The sequence below is a fragment of the Conger conger genome, chromosome 10 (assembly GCF_963514075.1).
Source record: "Conger conger chromosome 10, fConCon1.1, whole genome shotgun sequence".
Lineage (NCBI taxonomy): Eukaryota > Metazoa > Chordata > Actinopteri > Anguilliformes > Congridae > Conger > Conger conger.
In genome coordinates, this window is record NC_083769.1 from 33,041,882 (window position 1) to 33,063,600 (window position 21,719).

Here is a 21,719-nt window from a genome sequence, read left to right on the forward strand (position 1 = left end):
CATTTAAAAAAATAAAATTCAGATTTACAATGGAATTCACAAACCATCAACTAAAAGGCAATGTAAAGCATTTTTCATGCATGACAATTCAACTTACTGTCATAGTAAAACCTGTTCTGCAAGTACATATCAAAATATGTTGCCAATGTTATTAGCTGGTTAGGGAAAATTATCTCTGAAAGTTATCTTCTCTGCACAAAACCTATTTGGGGAAATGTAAGAACTACCAAAAATCATGTGGAAACTTTCAGAAATATAGGCCTACAATTTACTGAGTTTTGCAGATTATCTACCAATTTAGCGAGACGGGAGCACATTTAACGAGTGGTATATTCTTCCTTTGGGTCAGTGCAGAATGCAGACAGTTTGTGTGGTTATAGACTTGCCACATAAACACCATCAGAACAGTCAGCCTGGTTCTTTGTTTACGTTTGGTATCGTGCACCTGGAACGCTTGGAGGTCGGAATTTCAACCTCTCACTGTGAACAGCAACAGTCTTCTGAAGGGGAAGTACAGTATCAGACCTGCTTTTGTCTTTGACTCACCGTTCAGGTAGGCTAAGTCACAGAAGAATGGGGAAGTTCCAGTAAAAGGGTGAGAACCTTATAAGGGGAAATCAAACGTACACAAACCAAATAGACGATCTCTTCTGGATTTTTACTTTGACAAATGTTATGATAGAGGTGAACAGCTCTGTGAAGGTAAGGATGATTGAGTTACGATATTGAAATTAGGTCTTGTTTAACTAGATTTGCACAGTGCATGTCGGTTTGATTTCGCACAAACCCGTATTTTGTACCGTAGGCTGTCATGAATAGCTTAAATTATTTATTTTGAATTGTGTTAATATCAATAATATTTTCCTGCTTAGTAGAAAATGTGGTGAAGTCTAGGTGTCATCATACTGGAAATACATTGACTGAGGTCTGTAAATGATCAGTATTGGAGATAATAAATAGCTGCTCAGATGAAAAGAAAAACTGTTTTTTGTTTTGTAATTTAAATATTTTAACAGACTATTTACAGCAGAAAGAAATAATATATGTTTAAAGCATGACAGTGCTAACCACATTACATTACATTACATTAATGGCATTTGGCAGACGCTCTTATCCAGAGCGACATGCAACAAAGTGCAAAGTGCATACCCATAACCAGGGATAAGTGCGCTGAAAGACCCGAGAGGGAAGTACAATTTCAACTGCTACCTGCACAACAAAGATAAGGACCAGGGCCTATTTGATCAGTTATTTCATTTTTATTTATTTGTATTTATTTTTTTAAATCGTAATACCGCAACATGAACAAACCGCTTACACTGCCAAACACTGCTTGCAAAAATGCAGGACAGTGGGCATGGCAAATTTATTGTTATAATTTCAAAGACAAACAATATAATGTTTGTTATTGCCTGTACAGATGGACTTGGAACAAAGCTTGGACCATAGTCTGAGACTGGCCAGTGGAAGCATCAGTTCAGTGTTGGAGAGAAATATCTTGAGACCTTCTGGCAGAGGCAACAGCCTCAAGTTCATTTGCATGTTTCAAAATGATGCCAGAAGAGACTTCCTGCCAGATGAGTGCCAAGACTCTGTGCTAGTACATTTGCCAGCTCGGTGCAGTGTGTATCAGCTGCGTCTGCGCATCTGCATGTTGGTTCAGGACAAGAAGCTCCTCACAGAGCCACTTGCCATCCTGGAACCAGAAAGATATATGCTACTCTACAAGAAAGGGAACAACTGGTATGAGATCTATGACGATTTCCAGGTCCTTCAGACACTTGATGCAATGTGGTGCCAGGATACCCAGGGTGTAAGGACGTACAGGATCTTAGTCTTGCCCTGCCCTGATGACACAGAGGAGAGGCGGAGCTCCCAGAAGATGCTAACAGACCTGATTGGATATGACCTCAGCGCTGCAGCTACTGACAGACTGAGCGAACTGAACTTCACACGCAGGAAGTTTGCCTCTCCCCGTAAGGAGGAGTTGCAGAGACGTGACCCCAAGGCCTATGCTTTAGAGCCTTGGACCACCTCAGTTCCCATCACAAAGGATCAACAATCCAAGTTTACCCAGGCACTCACTGTCACCCTCTACTATGGAGACTTAAGCTTCAAGCTAAAGGTGGACATCAAGATGGCTGCTAACTATGTGCTCAATGCCTTCAAAGAGATAATGTCTGAAAATGGGCACACTTTGGAATGTGCAGCTGATGATCTGGTGCTAAAAGTTTGTGGGAGGGAGGAGTTCATCTCAGGAAAGTCTCAGCTTTCAGATTTCCTATGGGTGCGACACTGTTTGAAAACTAAGCAGGAGATGCACCTGTCTGTCTTCCCATTTACTTCCCTCGAGAAAGACACAGTGAGGATGGAGGATTTGCCCCTGGTGGACAGCTTTACTGGGCTCTCCAACTCTCACAATGAGCTCACCCTGGCTAACAAAGATGTGGATGATGTCCTGATGATATCATTGTGGGACTGTGAAAGAAAGTTCAGAGTTAAACTGCTGGGTTTTGATATCCCCAATCTCCCATGTAGTGCCTGTCAGAATGTTTATGTTGAGGCATCCATCCTGTATGGAAATAAGGTGGTCTCCTCAATCTGTTCCACCCCAAAGCCCTTTACAGAGGACGTTTTCTGGAACACGTGGCTAGAGTTTGATGTGCCAATGAAAGTTCTCCCAAGTGGTTCAAGGCTAGGACTCACAATCAACTCCATTTCCCTTGATGGAAATGCCTCCAGGGAGTCCAAGTCTATGGGAGGGAAGTTTACAGATTCTCAGAAAGGAAAGGGAAAACCACTGTACTTTGTAAACCTTTTACTTTTTGACCACAAATCTGTCTTGAGACAAGGCTTGCAAAGCCTTCATATGTGGCCTTTTGCTGAGCAAGAGGGAGATGTGTTAACTTATGAAGCTGACAAGCTGTCCACTGCCACTAACCCAGACCAGGTGAATTCCATGGCCATCACAGTCCTCTTGGACCAGTACAACTATCCAGTTGTCCTTCCTAACAGCACCTCTTCTCATGGGCGCTGCTCTTCCCCCACAGCCTCAGATGTGGAGGAGGTAGGTGACATGAGCATGTCTCCGTTGTCCATGTCAGGTAACACTGCTAACCTCATGAGACTGAAGAAACAAAGTGTGCACTTTAGTGCCAACCTACCCCAGTACCTCCGGAAGGTCGACTGGTTGAAGCCACGCGCTGTACAGGATGTCCACTGGTTGCTGCACAACTGGGACCCCAAGGACCTGGATGTTCCCACTGCCCTGGGACTGCTCAGTGTGGATTTTGCCGATGAACAGGTCAGGAAGCTGGCAGTGGAAAAACTGGAGAGCCTGTCCAATGATGACATACTTAGGTACCTTCTGCAGTTGGTGCAGGTAAGGGAGTCTGTACTGAGTTTTACATTTGGAAACAATGGAGAGTGCACATACAGTTCAGGCACAGAAACAACAGAAACGGGACAAACTCAGATGTTAAGCTTCTACCTCTTTTAAGTATATGCATTATTTTATCATCATTATGACTGTTGGTGCAATAAAATATTTTTGTATAGATTTATTTCACGGTAACATTTGGCCAGATAGGATAGGAGACTAGCCAGGCAACTTAACACACAAAGGTGAACCACCTGACAACTATCTTTTCAGTAATGTGTGAAATAATGTGTTTATAACTTAGCTAATGCTTAAAGCCTATGCTGCATACTTTTTAGTTGGGCCAGAACAGAAAAGGCACAAGCAGCAGCCTTTTGTGACATTTTAACTAATAGACTGATCCATGAAAATTCAGACAGTATGTCTTATTTTAACTGGTTGTTGAGACTTTCTAAAGGCCAAGTTTGTTATGTTTAATCTCTTTAATACAGACCTTGAAAGTCGAGCCCTATCATGACAGCTTTCTAGCCAGATTCCTCATCCAAAGAGCACTTCGAGTAAGTGGCACTTTCTTCTTTTAAAGAGCATATTCATCATCCTCAATGTGGGCATTAAATGAGGAACTCACAATGCTTATAGAACATAAGTATAATTACAAGTACATTGATCAGCAATATGTATTATGGTTAGCAATTTGACCACATCATATATCCTCAAACAAAACTATTTCATTTTCAAAACTATTTTTGTAGCACTTTGTCGGCAGGGGTGAACATTCTGACAGTCATGTAGGGTGTTGGTTAATTTTTACTAATAACTGTTTGGTTCAATCAGCTAATAAAGGCTGCTTTCTTGGTTGCTCAATTATTTTGCTATGATTTACTGGGACCATTCACCGGTTGCTAGTTACACAGTCAAAAGTAGTTCTAGTTCTTGTAGCCCAGCTGGGATTCTGCTATTATACCTCATTTCAAGCTTCATGCATAAAATGTTTTACATTATAAGCCACAAATATGACCTCTCTTTTCTTTTGTATTCAGAGTAAGAAAATAGGACATTTCTTTTTCTGGTATCTGAGAAGTGAGGTGACCGGATCTCCGTACTTCCGGCAACGCCTGGCTGTGGTGCTGGAGGCATACCTACTAGGATGTGGTCAGGCCATGCTGGACAGCTTCCAGCGACAGGTGGAGCTGGTGAAGTCATTGGAGGAAGTGGCCATCGAAATCAAGAAACACTTCCCTGAAAAGACTGACCTTGCACCAAATGGTTAAGTGCAAGATGCAATTGTTGTCCATTGTAATATGGGTGATATTGTTGCTGGAAATGCATTTCATATAATATAAAAATATTTAACTTTCTTGGAGTACTGCTCTGGGCTTTATCTGTGATAACTACATATGAAACTTTTTTTTTTCTGTTTTGTTCAGCTGCTGCCTTGGTGCAGGACATGCTACGTACCTGCAAACTGCCTGTGGACTTCCAGGTGCCATTTGACCCCCGTATCAGAGCAGGGCCTATAATGGTGCGTTGTGTGTGAACCCTGTTGGTTGTCTTGAGTGTAGTGATAGCAGTGCATATAGACTGTCCTCCAAAGCACTAGCCCATGAGTAGGCCTCTATGAGATTATAAACTTATAGTTCCAGTGGATTTTGGGGGTAGAAATGGTCTGCATGACATCACAAGGGTAATCACACTAGGTTTTCTTTGGAATCCCCTGACAATGCTCATCTGTCCTTCTACACCAACCCAAACCCCTTCCAGCTGGACTGTTGCAAGGTTATGGCTTCTAAGAAGAAGCCCCTGTGGCTGGAGTTTTCCTCTGCATGCTCAGAGGGTCCCCCCAACCCAGCTGTGGGCATCATCTTCAAGCATGGTGATGACCTACGTCAGGACATGCTGGTCATTCAGGTATGAAATGGGCCAAAGGCAGACCTTAGTCTCTCGGCTGTTTTAGCCGTATTTGTAGTGCTCATTTAATGGATAGTTGGCTGGTACCATAAGAAAGGAAAATATGTGGTAATGTTACTTTCAGTGGGTTATTCTAATGTTCTACAGAACATGCACTATATTATCATTCATATTATCATATATTATCATCATAGGTTGATTTATAGATTTGCTATTCTTTGTTAAGGTTTTGATGAAGCTTTTTGGTTCAAAGCCTCTATTGCATATTCTTTATTTTAGTTATAGTTGACTTTATGTAGATATTTTGCCCAAAACATTATTGGTACAAAAATACATTTCATTGGGGCTAAGGAACAAATTAAGGAAGGAGAACTGGATAAACAACTGCTATAGTGTTACTGTGCCAGGTGATATTTCAGGTCCAATTGTATTTTATATCTTGCAGACACTGATGATTATGGATTCAATCTGGCAAGAAAAAGCACTTGATCTAAACCTGGTGCCCTATGGCTGTATCTCCACTGGATATAACATAGGTAACCAATGGTGCCTCCTCAGAACAAAACAAAATGACTTTGCACTGTCATTAGGACATAACATTTGCAATTTTTTTCCCCCTGTGTGTCTTTGGTCAGTACCTCAGATAAAATAAAGCAAATCTCTTCACTGAAAATAGCTTACAGTTGAAGTCAATATACTGTAACCTCCAGTTGTACTCAGTTATGTCCCACGAAGTATTACTTATACATCTAAATCTGTATGCAGTAAAATTAAAAATTATTTACAATGCAGTATTGTATGCAGTAAACAAGGACACCTATTGAATTTGAACACAAATCATGACAAAAAATTTGCTACAATGCTGCTTCATTCCATTTGGGAGCAAACATTTGCCACATTGTGATAATGGGATAGAGTTTCATAAGTAAAAAAATAAAATTATTTTCTAAATGAAACTCTGCTAGTAACCAGCCATCATCATACTAATTACGGTTTTGTATATCTTGCCTTATTTGTCTACTGTAGCATTGTGTCCCATAGGCCTGCTTTTGGAGGCTCAGTGTGTCCACATGCAGAAGCTGCTCTGTGTGATGTAGGGTACCCTTTGTGGCACAGGTATGATTGAAATAGTGAGGAACGCTGCCACCATTGCCACGGTGCAGCGCACCAAAGGTGGCTCATCAGGGGCCTTCAGAAATGACGCCCTATTCGAGTGGCTCAAGGGGAGGAACCTGCTGCAAGAAATAGTAAGATACCAGCCCTGGTCTTTGTTTTGAACAGAACATATTTTAACACAAGCGTTGTCTGAGAGAGACTCCAGTTACCTGGGGGGTCCAAGTTTATCATGATACATTTCAAGCTTTGGGTCGCAAATCCCAAGTACGTTTTGCTAACAATACTTGGGATTGAACAAACCAGCTTAGATTCAGATTCATCACCTACAGGAATTAGCTGTTATTCAATACAGCCTTTCTAGTTTTGTTCCTCTCATGCAAGCACTGACTTCCTTCTTATTGTCTGTCCTTGTGCACAGCACTTTAACGCCATGGAAAGGTTTGTCACTTCCTGTGCTGGATACTGTGTGGCCACTTACGTGCTGGGGATAGGGGACCGGCACAACGACAACATCATGATCATGGACCAGGGTAAAGAATGGGGATGGATGGGGTGCTCTGCTAAAAAGCAGTATGAAACAGTGATGACAGTAGTAAATTACTGGTCAGGGCCACAAGGTTAGGTCAGTGATATAAATTATTTGGCAGAACAGCAGTGTGGAGTAGTGGTCCAGGCAGTGGTATGGAGTACAGTGGAACAGTAGTCAGGACAATGGTGAGTCGTTGCAGTGTGCTCTAGATTCTGGACTTGATGGGAGTATTGTTTTTGTTACCTAGGGTAGTGTGCCCCAAATGCTGCAGAAATATAAATTCTTATATTGTGTGAGGACAGAGAACTAATGTACCAGTAAAACTTTTCTGCTAAATGAACAATTTAGCAAAGTGCATTCAGTGTAATAATGCCTTCTTCGTCCAAGGAAATCTCTTTCATATCGATTTTGGGCACATCATGGGCAACACCAAGCGATTTCTGGGCGTGAACCGGGAGAGAGCTCCATTTGTCCTGACACCAGATTTCCTGTATGTCATGGGCAGAGTGGGCAGTCTGTACTTCAAGAGGTTCACGGTGAGGATCTGGCAGAAACAAAGGGCTTTCTACATCAGTAAAATTACATCATATACATGTTTCCTAATTATTTTTTATTTTTTTTATTTTACTCGTTATCCATGACTGTGTGACTGGAGTTCTGTATTTTTTGACTGGGTGGTCTGTAAATTGTTTCCATGATGTCAGAGATTTAGTACTTGCCGTGTCTTATATGTTGCAGGTCAAAATTAACCAATTAACGCCTTAAGTATGACATACCCAAAATAAAATGGTTACTATTCTTGAACCTTTTTCACAACTGGCAGACTGGCTTGTTTTCTCAGTGAAAATATTTTCTGTTTTTGAGTGGCAGATTTTTGTGGCTTCCTAGAATTAGAAACTATTATACTTTATATTTGCTGGACCCTTGTCGTGAAAAGTACTACAATTTCCAAAATGCAGAGATGGTGAGTTCCCCCTGCACTTGTTTTACGAAATAAGGAACTGTTGTCGCTAATGCAATGGCATCCTAAAATATGTTATAGAGATATAACCGTGAGGTTTAATGCTTTCAAATGGTATGCCCTGCTCCCATAATGATTGAAAATCCCATGGTGAGCAGATGAGACTTCAGGGGTTAAATAGCTTTAAAGAAATTAAAGGAGAAAAGATGAACCTGTGAGGAGTTGTTGATGTTGGCAATGCTCTCCTGTGCCCTAACATTGCTTCTGCTGCTCTCTAACAATGCTTCTGCTGCTCTCTAACGGTGCTTCTTATGGTCTTCAGGATACCTGTGTCCAGGCCTACCTGGCCCTGCGTTGCCACTCCCATCTGCTGATCACGCTCTTCTCCCTCATGCTGCTGACTGGGATCCCCGAGCTTAGCTGTGCGCAGGACATAACCTACCTGCGGGAGGCGCTGCAGGAGGGCCGCAGTGAGGAGGAGGCAGGCCAGCACTTCCTGCAGCAGATCGCCAAATGTGAGCAGCTGGGCTGGACTGTGCAGGCCAACTGGTGGATCCACATGATGATGGGCATCAAGGGCTGACTTTCAGCTCCACCCTGAAAAAAATAGCCTTGCATTTACTTTTGGTGACGATTGAACTGCTTGTGAAGAAGAAGAAAAAAAGCATTTGTTTTAATCATGAATTTTGGTTTATACAGTCAATTGTTCCTGGCAATTTTGTCTGCTATTAAGGATATTTTAGATATTTAGAAAAGTCTCTGAGCACCTGCTAGTTTTGCAGGGGATGTTAAAGGGCATTTGGGGATTTGTGCCATTGTGGCATTTTTTGTCTGTGCAACATGGTTGCAGTTTTAATTTACTCCACTAGGTGACACCCATTCATGGGGAAGACCTTAAATCCCTACTGATGACTGGATAGTCAACGCCCAGAGTGCTTGGAATGTATGTCAATTCCACAAATGAATGTTATTTTACGCAGAAATGTATATTCTATTGATATTATTCTTATTATATCAATAGTTCATATTTAGCATTTATAATATACATACATGATGTTAAGATGATTGTGTACGCATTGTAATGTAAGAAAAAACCCTTTCTTAACTGTATTTATCCTCTGGCTTATTATGTTCACTGAAGGATGATGAGGACCAATGGGTTACATGATGGCACACTTTTCTGCTAAGCTGCAGTACTGTAGATCCAAGTTAAAATTAGTTGGTCTTATTGCCTTGGAATGTCCTGATTATACATTGACTCTGGAAATAAATGGAATTAGCTCAACTCTATTGCTTGTGTCTTGGTCATTTTGGTGCTTGGAATTACTTCCTGTTGTGTGTGAGGGGAATCCTGGAATCATGTATGGTATATTTAAAAGGAAACAACAAGAATTGATAGTCATTGCTCTGGTTCTGGCATGTATTATTAATTGTTGACTGTTGATTGGTGATTGTCTGGACACAAACCTATACACACACAGGCACTCACAGACACACACACACACACATACACACAGGCACTCACAAACGCACGCACACACACACACACACACATACACACAGGCACTCACAAATGCACACACACACACAAACACACACACACACACACACACAGTTTGAGAGCCCCCTGCACTGACTTCCTCTGGTCTGGGTTGGAAATTGTGAGGGAACACCAGTGGGTCTTTGTAAGAGGAAGGAAGCCTCCCCATGTCCTTTTGTGTGCTGTCACTTCCTCTTAATAGAAAAGCAAAAATGAATCCGTAACTATAGAAAGCAAGGCACACAGTATGATGTAATTACAGAGTATTCAATCTTCCTTCTCTCTTTCTTTAGACCCAGGGAGAGCCAGCAAGGGCCAAGCAAAGGTTAATGAGGCTAGCAGTGTGTGTGAATTTGAGCTTGGGTGTGAGTATGTGCATGTTCACACGTGTGTGTGAATACTGTATGAAGTGGGGCGATGTTGCTGAGGGGGGCATGGCTGATGAGGGGGATGCTCCTGTCTCACAGCTAGGCCTGTCTGAGAAGCTGTCACATGACGGGTTAAACCCGCATGGACCTGCCTCTCTTTTCTCATCTTTCCTTATTTTCTCACTCATTCCTCTCCTCTCTCTCGCTCTCTCGCTTTCTCTCTCTCCTTCACTTCTTCACATTGTGTCCCTGGATCAGAGCCACCGCATGGCCGTAACTCTCATGAACCTGTGCTCTTTTCTCCCTTTCTCTCTCATTTCCTCACTATCCAGCTCTCTCTTCCTGTCTGTGTGTCTGGGGACTGAATCTTCAGTCAGGATTGCACAAGGATCCCAGTACAAGCTTTTAAGGTAAGTTCATCCCTCTTGGGCACCACTGGTAGATTGTATAGACATGTGCAATGATTTTGCTTCCCTGGTTCCTGGATTCCTATTATCAGGTGACTATCTTTAATGCAACACTGGAAAAAGAAATACAGGATGCAGTTGAGCTGACTGTCAGTCAACTGAATTTAGGTAGAGACAATTTTGGAACAATGGAGAGAGAACAGGCTTGGGTGGTGTGGGATGAGATTTAGCCACTGGTTTTGGTGAGGTATATGGCAGAAAATACTTTATTTATTTTGTGGTTAGAAGAGGGTCTGTTTCCTATTGGAATAGAGATATTTTGTTGCACAGTGCTTGAATACCTTTTTTGCTAATCATGCAGCTGAGGGTTGTCTTTTTCTGTCTCTTGAAATCTTTATATGTCCTGCATATTTTTGGAATAAACCCTGGGATTTGATGGGACTCAGAGGTTCTCATACATTCTGCTGCATGCCACTATGTCCTGAACACCACGTGCTGCCCCTATTCTGCTTGATGGCTGCAGTCCTGCCTCATGCTAGAAGAGCTGATGACCTAATTTGTATCTGTCGACTATGCTGGCCTGTGCTATCTAAGTGTATGTTTGTATGTAGCTGCATGTGCAGATATTTGTACTTTATACATTTCCATGGCTCACTGTCTGATTCTAGTTAGTGAGTAGTCTCAACCTCTTACTTGCAATGGTTATGCTAATTATGCTACATCTTGGGAAGCTGGGTTATATCTTGCTATAAAAATATGCAGAATGCCTGGTAGTTGGGCTTTCATCTTTTAACCTGAGAACATGTTACCTATACTACTGAGAGTCTTTGGCTAAAATCACCTCCTCTGCTATTGGGTCATTCCAAATGTTCTCTTTCCGCCTTTGAGCCATGATTTTGTACAATTTGTTATCTTGTCATAGCTGATTAGAAAACAAACACGGCCAGGGTTTATGGCATTTGTGACATAAATTAAAGCTCAATCTGTTTTATCATTCATGTAAAATTTATGATATCATTCAGGACCAGGCAGCATGCTGTGAAATCCACCCCCTTCTTACAGTCCCAGTAACCCCTCCCTACCTCACTGTCTAAGGAGCCATCCCTCTGTGAACATGTCCTCTGGGACAGAGTGCCCCACCCTGTCCTGTGGCTGGATCCTCTGATGAATCCACTCTCCATGCAATCCAGAATCACGCTGAAGGTAATGGAAGGGAAGAGAAAATACTGAAAGAGAGATAGGTGTTCTATTGATGTGATGATACAGAGTTATGGAGCTTTACCTTTTAACAAGACTGTCCTGACCCCGAACAGTGTGCATTCCATGTAATGTATTTGCAGAAAAAAGTTCAACTCCTAATTAAAGGGATACGTTTTCTCTTATCTTAAATATCTCATCTATGCAAAAAGAGCCGTTCGCCTGGTTGAGTTTCAGTGTTTCTAAGTGCACACACTGTACAGTACATGTGGGTATGTGGGAAAGAGTGAGCATAAGTTTGTGTTCACATGTATTACGGTGTTGAAGTGTTGGTTTGTGTGTGCCTGTGCATCTGGGTGTGTGTCATTTTTTTTGTCGGCTGCTCAGATCATGTGAGGTGGGGCCACTGCTCTTTGTGCTGGAGTGTTTGAGGATGTGGCTGGCTCAGGATATCAATAGTTTATGTCTCTCCCACTGCAACACTTTGGATAGTGCAGAAGAGGAGGCCAGTGGCTGCACACTACATAGTCTACATAGTCTGTCTAAAAATCTCTCACTTTTTTTTATTGATTTTTTTATTTCGACTTATGTTTGCATGTGAGTCAATGTTTCTTTGTGCTTATTGTGTGTAGGATGTGGGTCCATATTGGTGTGTGCACATGCGTGTGTATGTGTGTGCACATGTGTGAGTGTGTGTGTGGCACATTTGTATGTGTCTGTGTGTGTCAGGAGGAACCTCCTGGTCTGCTCTGCCCTCCTCATTGTTTCTTCCTGTACCAGGGACCCCACAGCCACGCTGACATTGGAGGACCCTTTTTCAATACCAGCCACCCGTGGCTAAGCTGTTATGACATGCACAGCGTCCTCTGACCTCACCCCCCCTCCCCCCCTCCCTGTGCTGTGCACCCAAATCTTTTTAGGAAATGTTGACCTCCATAAATGAACAAGAACTTGTCCTGAAGATAACTCTGGGAAACGATCCTTCTATTGACTGCATATGTGACAGTTTGCATAGTAACACACAGGTTGTGATTGCTGAAGGGAATGAGTTGCAAGGCCTCTGGTTGGCAGCACCTGTAATCTGCATTAGGGCTTTGGTACACAGCAATGGAGGAAGTGTGATTGGATTTTAGTATTTCCTCTTAATGTTTTTGGCTTGAGGTGGGGGGGGGGGGGGGTGGATGGGAGGACTGTACATTGAGTGTCTATGCATTGAGTGTGATGTGTTTCTCTGTTTTTCAGTGTGCTGAATTGTGGAAGACTGGAACTACAGACCGCTGGGCTTTCTAGCATGACCGATTTCCTCTGGTGTTCAGAGTCGGCTGCAGTTTTCTAGCACCATTTGAAATCGGTTCTGCTGAAGGGTGTCTGACCTCGCAGAGTGCAACAACTGACCTTTTAATATCAATTACTTCTTTCACAAAGGTCTGGGTAAGATGACACAGCAGCTTAATCTTGACTCTAGGTTTGACTTTAGCCCAGGCTCACCCAGCAAGGAAACATTTAGCTGTAATATTGATGTGCTGTTTATAGTTTAGAGTTATTTATACAGTATTTATAATAAAGCTGTGAAGTTTTCTCAGAGGAAACATTCTGTCACATTAAATAACAGTAACATAATCCCTGTCCTCTCCTTTAGAGACTGTTTGGGATTAACAGGATGGCTGGGCCTGCAGCAGTGGAGTCAATTATTAAACCTCCAAACATCTCACACACAAACACACACACACACACACACTCAAACACACACACACACACACAAACACTCAAACACACACACACTCAAACACACACACACACACACACACACACACACAAACACACACACACACACAAACACACACACTCTCACACACACACACACACAGACACAAACAGACACACATACACACAGGGATACAAAAAACACAAAAAAATGTAAAATGTAAATGTAAGCTAGAGTAAGGGAGCTATAGGGAGCTTTTTTGTCTTGGCTCACCATTTCGGTTTCAGGCCACCTAGCAGCCAGCCTCCCTTCAAGAGACTCTGCAACAATGCTGGAATGAGATAAGCACCAACAAACCCTGGCTGCCATTGGACAGGCAAGAAACACAGAGCTCAACACTGGCACTTGTTCTGCCTGAAAGGATCAGGGGTCCTAGAAAACAGAAGTAGAGAGTAGCTCTAGTCCTGTTTCAATTACATTACATTTAATTTGGCATTTAGCAGATGCTCTCATTCATGTGAACTAAGTGACATATATATATATGAGGCGACAAACATGGCTGATGCCAAGTCATAGCAGCAAACATTTTGGTTTTAACTTTGTTCATAAGGCTCCTGATTCAAAAATTATGCTGGCCACCATATCAACACTCGTTGAAACCAGTAACTTGGCAAATAGCATAGAATAGAATAGAAGTATAGAATTCCTGAATGCTGACAAGAATATCTGAATTGGAATGTAAACATTCAGCAAAGCAGTGTGCTTCCCTGCAGCCCATCTCAGGTGTTCAGGGGCTCTAAGAGAATTTGAAATGGAGCACAGTTACAAGAAATAAAAATACTGCCATGATTGAGACAGGCCAAATTTAACCAGAAATTGACAGGCTCCACTCAAGTAATTAATCAACAATTATATAAGTGTTTAAGCCTTAGAAAAGTTTCATTATGAACACAGGAACTTGCAGCAAAATATTTACAGCACATTGTGGTGTATTCCTTTCATGGCCTCTGGAGGGTGCTATCTGCTCCAACTTGCTGCCATGGTAACTGGGTGTTAAACAGCAGGCAGAGACATAGGACAGGATCAAGATCACCTGGAGCCAGGGCATGGTCACCTGCAAGACTTTTTCCGTGTTTGACTGCTATGCCCCGTTGAACCAGGCCCACACTGCCCTGCTCTTTGCCAACAACCCCTACCTCAACTCACTTTCCCCAATGGGCAGGAAGGTCCTCGCATGTACTGTACATCTGTGAAGGAGTGGCACTTCACCAGCCACCAGTGTTTTATTGGCTAATTGGTTTAATTGAAAGCCATGGTTTCTTTTAAACCCAGGTGCAACTGATTGGCTAGGCCTATTAAAGTGTCTGTTAGTCAGTAAAGGGGAGATTGGAAGGCTAGCCACTGTTATTGTGTGCTTTTAAAAATAATCTACTAATGGCTTCAAGTCTGTTTTCTCAGTTTTTTTTAAGCCTTTCTTACAACTTCCATCAGGTGAGGTACCCACAAAGTAAATGAAGAGCCATGCTAGGCCAATGGGGAAGTATGCAGGCAAACAAAGCCTTGACGTGCAACTGAGCCTCCTAAGGGAGCTTACACACAGCTATGTATGTTTATATGTCTTCCTAAAAATGTCATTCAATTACCTGTGGTGATTTATATCAGTGAGGCTGAAAATGTGGCTGAATTTAGACATTTTTGTATTCTTGAAATGTTTGTTTTGTCGTTGTTGTTGTTGCTGTTTTGACTTAGTCACACCAAATTAGCCAATCTGTACCACAGGGGGGCGATATCTGACCATTTTACACCCCATTGATTTGTTTGCTTAATCTTGTAGTGCACAAAAATGCCTTGCTGCACTTCCCTTTTGAACACATGAATTCTGTCAATGAACCTGAAATATGTGTAAACTCTGCACTCTTCTTTCCAGTGACCTCTCACCCCTGTTATTTATGGGCCACTACTTCCTGATGTGGCTGCTAGTGGTTCTCATGATGATTTACAGAGTGGTTGAGCCCATAGCCCATATCCTTCATATGGGACATGTACATGCACACACACACACACACACGCACAAGCACATGCACACACACACATGTGCACACACACACACACACACACACACACACACACACAAAACGAAGCTGCTGGGTGCCTGTCAATAAAAAATTAATCTAATGTGAAAACATGCTGTTGCTGGATGATCAACAAGTTCTTGAACAGAAAACCGATTAAAAGAATATGATTTCCAGTACCAATACATGGCACGACTCGCATTGTTTCTTTTTTCAAGAGCTTTGTTGCGCTGTTTTTCTCTAACAGGTGGTTCCTTACCTGCGGGAGAGTGTGTGAAATTACAGACAAAAGCAGTATAATTTGTCAGCAATCTCACCTGGAGATAGAACCGTTAAGTATAAGCTGGTCGTCTGACTGACAGCAGCAACACGTGTGTGTCTCTTCCTTGAACGTTGCCCCATGCTTAACTGAGATGAACACTTCATCACGAATGTGCTATTATTCCAGTAAAATTACCCATTCGGTGGTCCTGGCTTTATCTTTTTCTCTGTGCCTCAGTCCACTGCATTAGAAAGTATATATGTCTGTGAATGATAAGTAGACTAGCACTAATATAGCACTTCTTCCCAGCACACTTTACAATTAATGCCTCTCATTCACCCATTCACACACACACACAGACATATTCAGTGACATAAACTTTAGTGGAAATCACATCAATAATGTACTCTCATATTCTGCATCCCTTTGTATTAATTCTACATTTAATTATCTTATAAGATATTCAATAGTTGTATGTCTGCTCTACATGTACATATACTACATGCATGGCAATACATTTGCAGGATTTTACTTAGTCCCAGTTCAATTAGAATCCTCTGGCTTTTTAAAATTGTGAGATGAAGAGGTTACATCCTGTCGCCAGATGACCAGATAAGAGCTAGCATTGACTTTGTAGATAAAGAATAGTGTGTTATCCTTGCAAACAACTGCTTGTAATTATGAATTCCAGCCATGATCACATGACCAGAGAAACGTCCAATCAGGGCCTTTAAAGCAAATGTTTCCAATGTACAAGGCTGTGATCTCTGTTACTGCATTTCTGTAAAAAACACACAAGGAATTGTGAGAGGCTGACAATGGGCCTCATAATGACTACAGTCCCTCTCTATAGTATATGCCTATGCATGTGAGAAATTAGATATCCCCCACCCCCCACCACTGACATTTTCCTATCCGACAAGAGACAGAAGTTATATACTGCCTGTGTGCATATTCTATGGTATGTTCATAGCACAAGGATTCAGCAATGGGGGAGCTTTCCTCACAGTGGTCTTTCGCCTAGTGCATTGGACTAAATAATAGCATAAGGAAAACTTAAAGTCCCCAAAAAATAACTTTAATATTCAATGGTCAATATATTTCATTAGTTCTGAACATAAAGCAAGCCATTGCCACCTTTTGTAGAATTATATTACAGAAAGATATTTGAAGAACCTTATGTGTTAACTGGCAAGATCACTCAGGTTGAGCCTACAATGGGTTGAGAGGTACGCTGACGTCTGTGGGACTGCTGGCATCAGATAATACACAGGTTGATGGCTTTTGTCAACATCTTTCAATTAAGACATTCTCGTCAACATGAAAGCCATGGATTTCATGTTGACGAGAATCCTCACAATAGACGGACAGACAGTGAAGTGTGGGCAACGGGTAATGAATCCTGTTAGGATTTTACACCATTTTAAAACACTTGCACTCTGTATAGGCTACTTCCGCCATGAATAATTCAAATTTACCTGAATAAGTTAACAGTGATTCATAACTGCATCGTTATTATAAGCAGCATGAGTCATTAACGGAGGAGGAAGAAATTGGTGGAAAAGGGAGAAAAGACAGAAATTTGAGCGCACAAAAGTTCAAGCAACCTGCCACGTGCAGTAACAGTGCATTAACAGTTCCGATGTTTTCGCTTATAGCTTCAGACCGGTCTCTGTAATAGAGCTTGTACCATGCGGAAATTCCTACCTGTTTGAGTACTGTAGTGTTAACATAGTTCAGATCTGACTCCTCCTCTACCCGAATTATACTGCAGAGTAGACTACCAGCAGAGTTCAAACAGGTGGACGTGCTGGAAGCAAATGAAGAATTGGCTTTAGAAAAGAGAACAGGTGAGTTGTGTCGAATTCTTGCACCGGTACGATGCGTCTAAGCGCTTGTTCAACCACCGGAAAATACAGAAAGTGTCATTAACGATAAACTAATTTGCTTGTAACCGTTAGGAATTTGAGGTTCCGTGCAATGTTTGGCCTATGAATGTTCCGCAGTTTTAGTTCAAGTTTAGTTTAACTTAATTATTTTCTATTCTGTTCTGTTTGTGTTCTCGAGCGAAAACATGTGTAATGACACAAATACTATTGTGACACAAAACAAACGTATCACATTGTTATGCTATTATTAAGTATCATGCAATCAACGTAATTTTGTGCAAAATTGCATTTATGGCTGACTCTGCCGCACGCATTTTACAAGGGCAAGATGGAGGCTGCGGTAACGTAATTTATATTTGACAAGTTAATCGTCAATATCGTTCATCTTATATTGTCCATTACTTGCATATTTACATCGTCAATTCGCAATGTCTGTTACATACAGAAGATGGTGATATGTATACTGTCTGTTGTTAACTGTAGTTAAGGCATTACCTTGTTCAACTTGGATTCATGACTTGTTTGTGCTTTAAAATACCGCAAAAAATAAAATAAATATATAAATAGCATTTATAAAATATAGAATGACATTTGTATATTTAGTAGTGTTTGACACGTATGCTGTATAAACAATTTGCAAGTTAGTAAATGACCAGTATGCAGAGTAGTAATTTGTACTCGGTACTTTGCTGTTTTGGTGCTGTGCTTGTGCCATTGCATGTGGGAGGGAGTGATAACATCTAATGTGTAGAGTCTACATGCATTTCTGAAGGGAAGGGGTGGTAGTGCCTTTTTTGTCATTACAAATATAACTATATAATTACTACAAATAACTGAGTCCAAATTGTGGTAAAGATACAGCAATAAGTTTGTGCTGTAAAATTAAGTTTTTTGGCTCCTGCTCCCAACGCAGAGTGCTGTCTCAGCTGTATAAAGGAGAAATAGCACTGAAAGAAATAGAAAGCTCAGCCCCACCACAGATAATTGATTTGCAAGTATTTGCAGCTGCATGAGTCCTGACTCACTTCCCCAGTTCATCCTGAAAGAGACTAATTTGCGTAGAATGCCAAAATCAAGTCAGTCACAGTCTTATATGTACGGATATAGCATGTGCGTGTGTATGTGCTGCATGTGTATATGGTGTGTGTATGTGTTGGAAGCCAGAACAATGAAAGGAGCTATCTGAAAATTCATATCGTGACATTCTTGATAATTACAGTACCAGTCAACTTGATATTCAATATTTCTAAAGGGCTTGATTGAATAATTCAAATGTAATCATGTGCTTGAATCAAATTGGAGGGCTGTATTTTGTCCAGTGAAATTCACCAGATTGGTGAGGGAGCTGTTCTGCTAGTTCGGACTATAAGCTTACTGTGAGTAACTACAGGTGTATTGACCTCTGTAGGGCCTTTATTTGTTATATTGTCATGTCTGAAGGATTATACACTCAGTAAGCACTTTATTTTTTTTGAAGACTTATTTTTTCTGCTGCTGCTGTAGCCTGTCCACTTCGAGGTTTGACGTGTTGGGGATCCCAATAAACCAATACCACTTTTGTAATGTGTGATTATTTGCATTGTTGTTACCTTCCTGTCAGCTTTGACCAGTCTGGCCCCTCTCCGCTGACCGCCCTCATTAACAAGGCATTTTATGCACAAAACCGCTGCTCACTGGATGCTTTTTGTTTTTCGCACCGTTCTCTGCAAGCTCTAGAGACTGTTGTGGAATTCCCAGATCATCATTCCACGGTCAAAATCACTTGGCACGCATTTTCCCCATTCTGATGGATGATGTGAACAACTGAATCTCCTTACCTGTATCTGTATAATTTTATGCATTGCACTGCTGCCACATGATTGGCTGATTAGATAATCTGATGAATAAGTAGGTGTACATGTATTCCTAATAAAGTGCTCAGTGAGTGTAGTTCAGGTCAAGTGTGCATGTAAAATGTTATGTACACCTTTTCTGTGTAATAGAGGACTATTTTCATGTATGACAAGAAACATATATCCAAAGTCTGATGGGGCTGATGTTGCACAAAAGTGTGCTCTGATCAAAAATTCTAAATATGTACAGTGAGCTCCATAATGTTTGGATATATATATATATATATATATATATATATATATATATATATATATATATTAACTTGATTTAGCGCTGTACCTCACTGCATATCAATTTCCATATATAATCTAAAATACATAAATGAATAAACCATAGACTGTAAATTATGTACCTATCTACATAAAGACATTAATCAGCATATGGTATAGGCATAGTTCTTAAATCACAGATAAATCTTAAATATACATATTTTCACCATATGAATATAATTGAAAGAAGAGTAAGTCACAAACAAATATGCAGGCAAGCATGCAAACACACACACACATACACACGCACACTGATTTCATTTCAGGAAATGTCTGAAGTCAGAATCACTAATAGCAAGTAATTTAGTCATGCAGCTGGGTTGCCGCACCCATTCATGAAAAGCTGTCAAAATATCCCCTCTAAATAAGATATAATCAAGGCTTGCTTTTATTTCTGGAGGTGACCATGAAGAGCATGACGTTATGTGATCCCAGCCTTGGATGTTATTTTGGGCAGTTTCTGTTAATTTCCTTGTTATGGGTTTCATGAAAGCCTGCAGCCTGGTGTTCCCCCGGTTCCTTTTTGATTTTCTGAATGGAACCTGTTGTAGCTTAGTAAACCTGATATTATGACTATATTCTTAATGATGTTCTGATATTACAGACAATCATGTTTGTGAGAAAATCGTGAGTCAAAGAGCCAAAGATTATTAGCAAATGGGGGAGGGGGCAGGTGGGGGTGTATTTCTGATACAGTCCAGCTATGGGAAGGAGAGAGGGGAAGAAGGAAGTTCAGAGTTAAGGTGACAACCTTGCTACCGTTCAGTCATGCCCTCAGGAAGGGAGAAGGAGGGAGAGGTCTTTGTACACAGTTCAGGCGTGTCAGTGTGTCTGGTTAAAGATTAATGCCTTTGTCTTGGCTCAAAGCAACATCTGTGACTCTGTGGTCAAGCAGTGATTTGCTGGTAGATGCTCGATCAGATACATTATTGTGTAGACAGTGAGTTGGGACAGGGATCCCTGATGAAATGCAATCACACACACACACACATATACACACACACACACACACACACACACAAACATGCACACATACAATCACACACACACATACACACACACACACACACACACACACATACACACACACACACACACACACACACTGACAGATGCACACATACAATCACACACACACACACACACACACACACTGACAGATGCACACATACAATCACACACACACACACACACACACTGACAGATGCACACATACAATCACACACACACACACACACACACACACACACACACACTGACAGATGCACACATACAATCACACACACACACACACACACACACACACTGACAGATGCACACATACAATCACAATAAATAAGCACAAGCGCACAGAAGCACATGGAAGGAAGGTATTGACAGATGACTTTGTTCTAATCTGCACTGTGGATACAGCATAGACATGTCATAAAGCAGAGCTTTGTGATGAGGATTCAAATAATACATCTCAATGAATGAAAAGCAGATTGCATTTATTAGAGGTTCTGTAAGTAATCCCATTGGGGGCTTGATGACAATATGTCTGTGCTCAAAAATCTTTACTGTGATTTTAATATTTTTGAATGCAAGATGAAAAGCTGGGTCAAATGGCTTTCCTCATACAAAGTCACCCTTTGTTTTAATCCCCGAAATACCAACCATCACAGTGTGATCAGCTTTGCCTCTTGTGCACCTTAAACAATTCTGACATGCTAAAATTAGAACAGACTTCTTATTAGAAGAATAAAAGGATTGGCCGCAACCCAAGCATAAAGTACAGTACAGGATTGCACAGCCTGCCTTCTGCCTTTGGAATTATCACAGGTTCTAATGAGTATGGGATCCTCAGGGTTAGACTTTCAAAGTTACTGATAAGAAGTTGTCTATGAAACGGATTGAGTGATCAGTCCAATGGAAACAAACAGCCGACTTCTTGCAGGCCTCAACAGAGATTAAAATATTTGGAGACAAAACATGTTTTCAGCCACGCTATTTACACATCGTCAATGTCACATCTTTGTTGGGTTCAGAGTGTAGTTTCATAGTTGTAGTGGGGGGGATATACTATTGAATCATATATTGGATATACTGTTGTATTGAAAGGGTGTTCATCATTAAGACTTCCAGGAAAGCACTGATATAATCCAGTCCTGAGAGCATTTCTGTAATACTCAGCATTAGTGCTGTTTATTTTTCTGCATTGTTTCTGCCTGTTCCTCTCTCTCAC

At 41.2% G+C, this 21,719-nt stretch overlaps 2 protein-coding genes across 3 annotated transcripts in view; both read left to right on the forward strand.

Annotated features, from left to right (window-relative positions):
* The first annotated feature begins 577 nt into the window (after positions 1–577).
* LOC133138794 (phosphatidylinositol 4,5-bisphosphate 3-kinase catalytic subunit gamma isoform-like) lies at positions 578–9,086 on the forward strand. 2 transcript variants are annotated; one of them, XM_061257833.1, is made up of 11 exons: positions 578–702; positions 1,421–3,382; positions 3,871–3,936; positions 4,420–4,645; positions 4,807–4,901; positions 5,141–5,287; positions 5,733–5,823; positions 6,404–6,534; positions 6,822–6,933; positions 7,320–7,468; positions 8,216–9,086. In XM_061257833.1, the coding sequence occupies exons 1-11, from the start codon at positions 676–678 to the stop codon at positions 8,474–8,476; spliced, it is 3,267 nt and encodes a 1,088-aa protein (XP_061113817.1). In that variant the 5' UTR covers positions 578–675; the 3' UTR covers positions 8,477–9,086. The 2 variants fall into 2 exon arrangements, with proteins under 2 accessions (XP_061113817.1, XP_061113818.1); XM_061257834.1 differs by lacking the exons at positions 6,822–6,933; positions 7,320–7,468; positions 8,216–9,086 and having other exon boundaries at positions 6,314–6,432.
* An 8,148-nt stretch (positions 9,087–17,234) lies between these two features.
* The window catches only part of lamb2l (laminin, beta 2-like), a 47,763-nt gene continuing 43,278 nt past the window's right edge, over positions 17,235–21,719 (forward strand). Inside the window, exon 1 of the mRNA XM_061257111.1 lies at positions 17,235–17,294. The gene's annotated coding sequence lies outside the window, so the exon portion shown is untranslated. The remainder of the gene's footprint in view (positions 17,295–21,719) is intronic.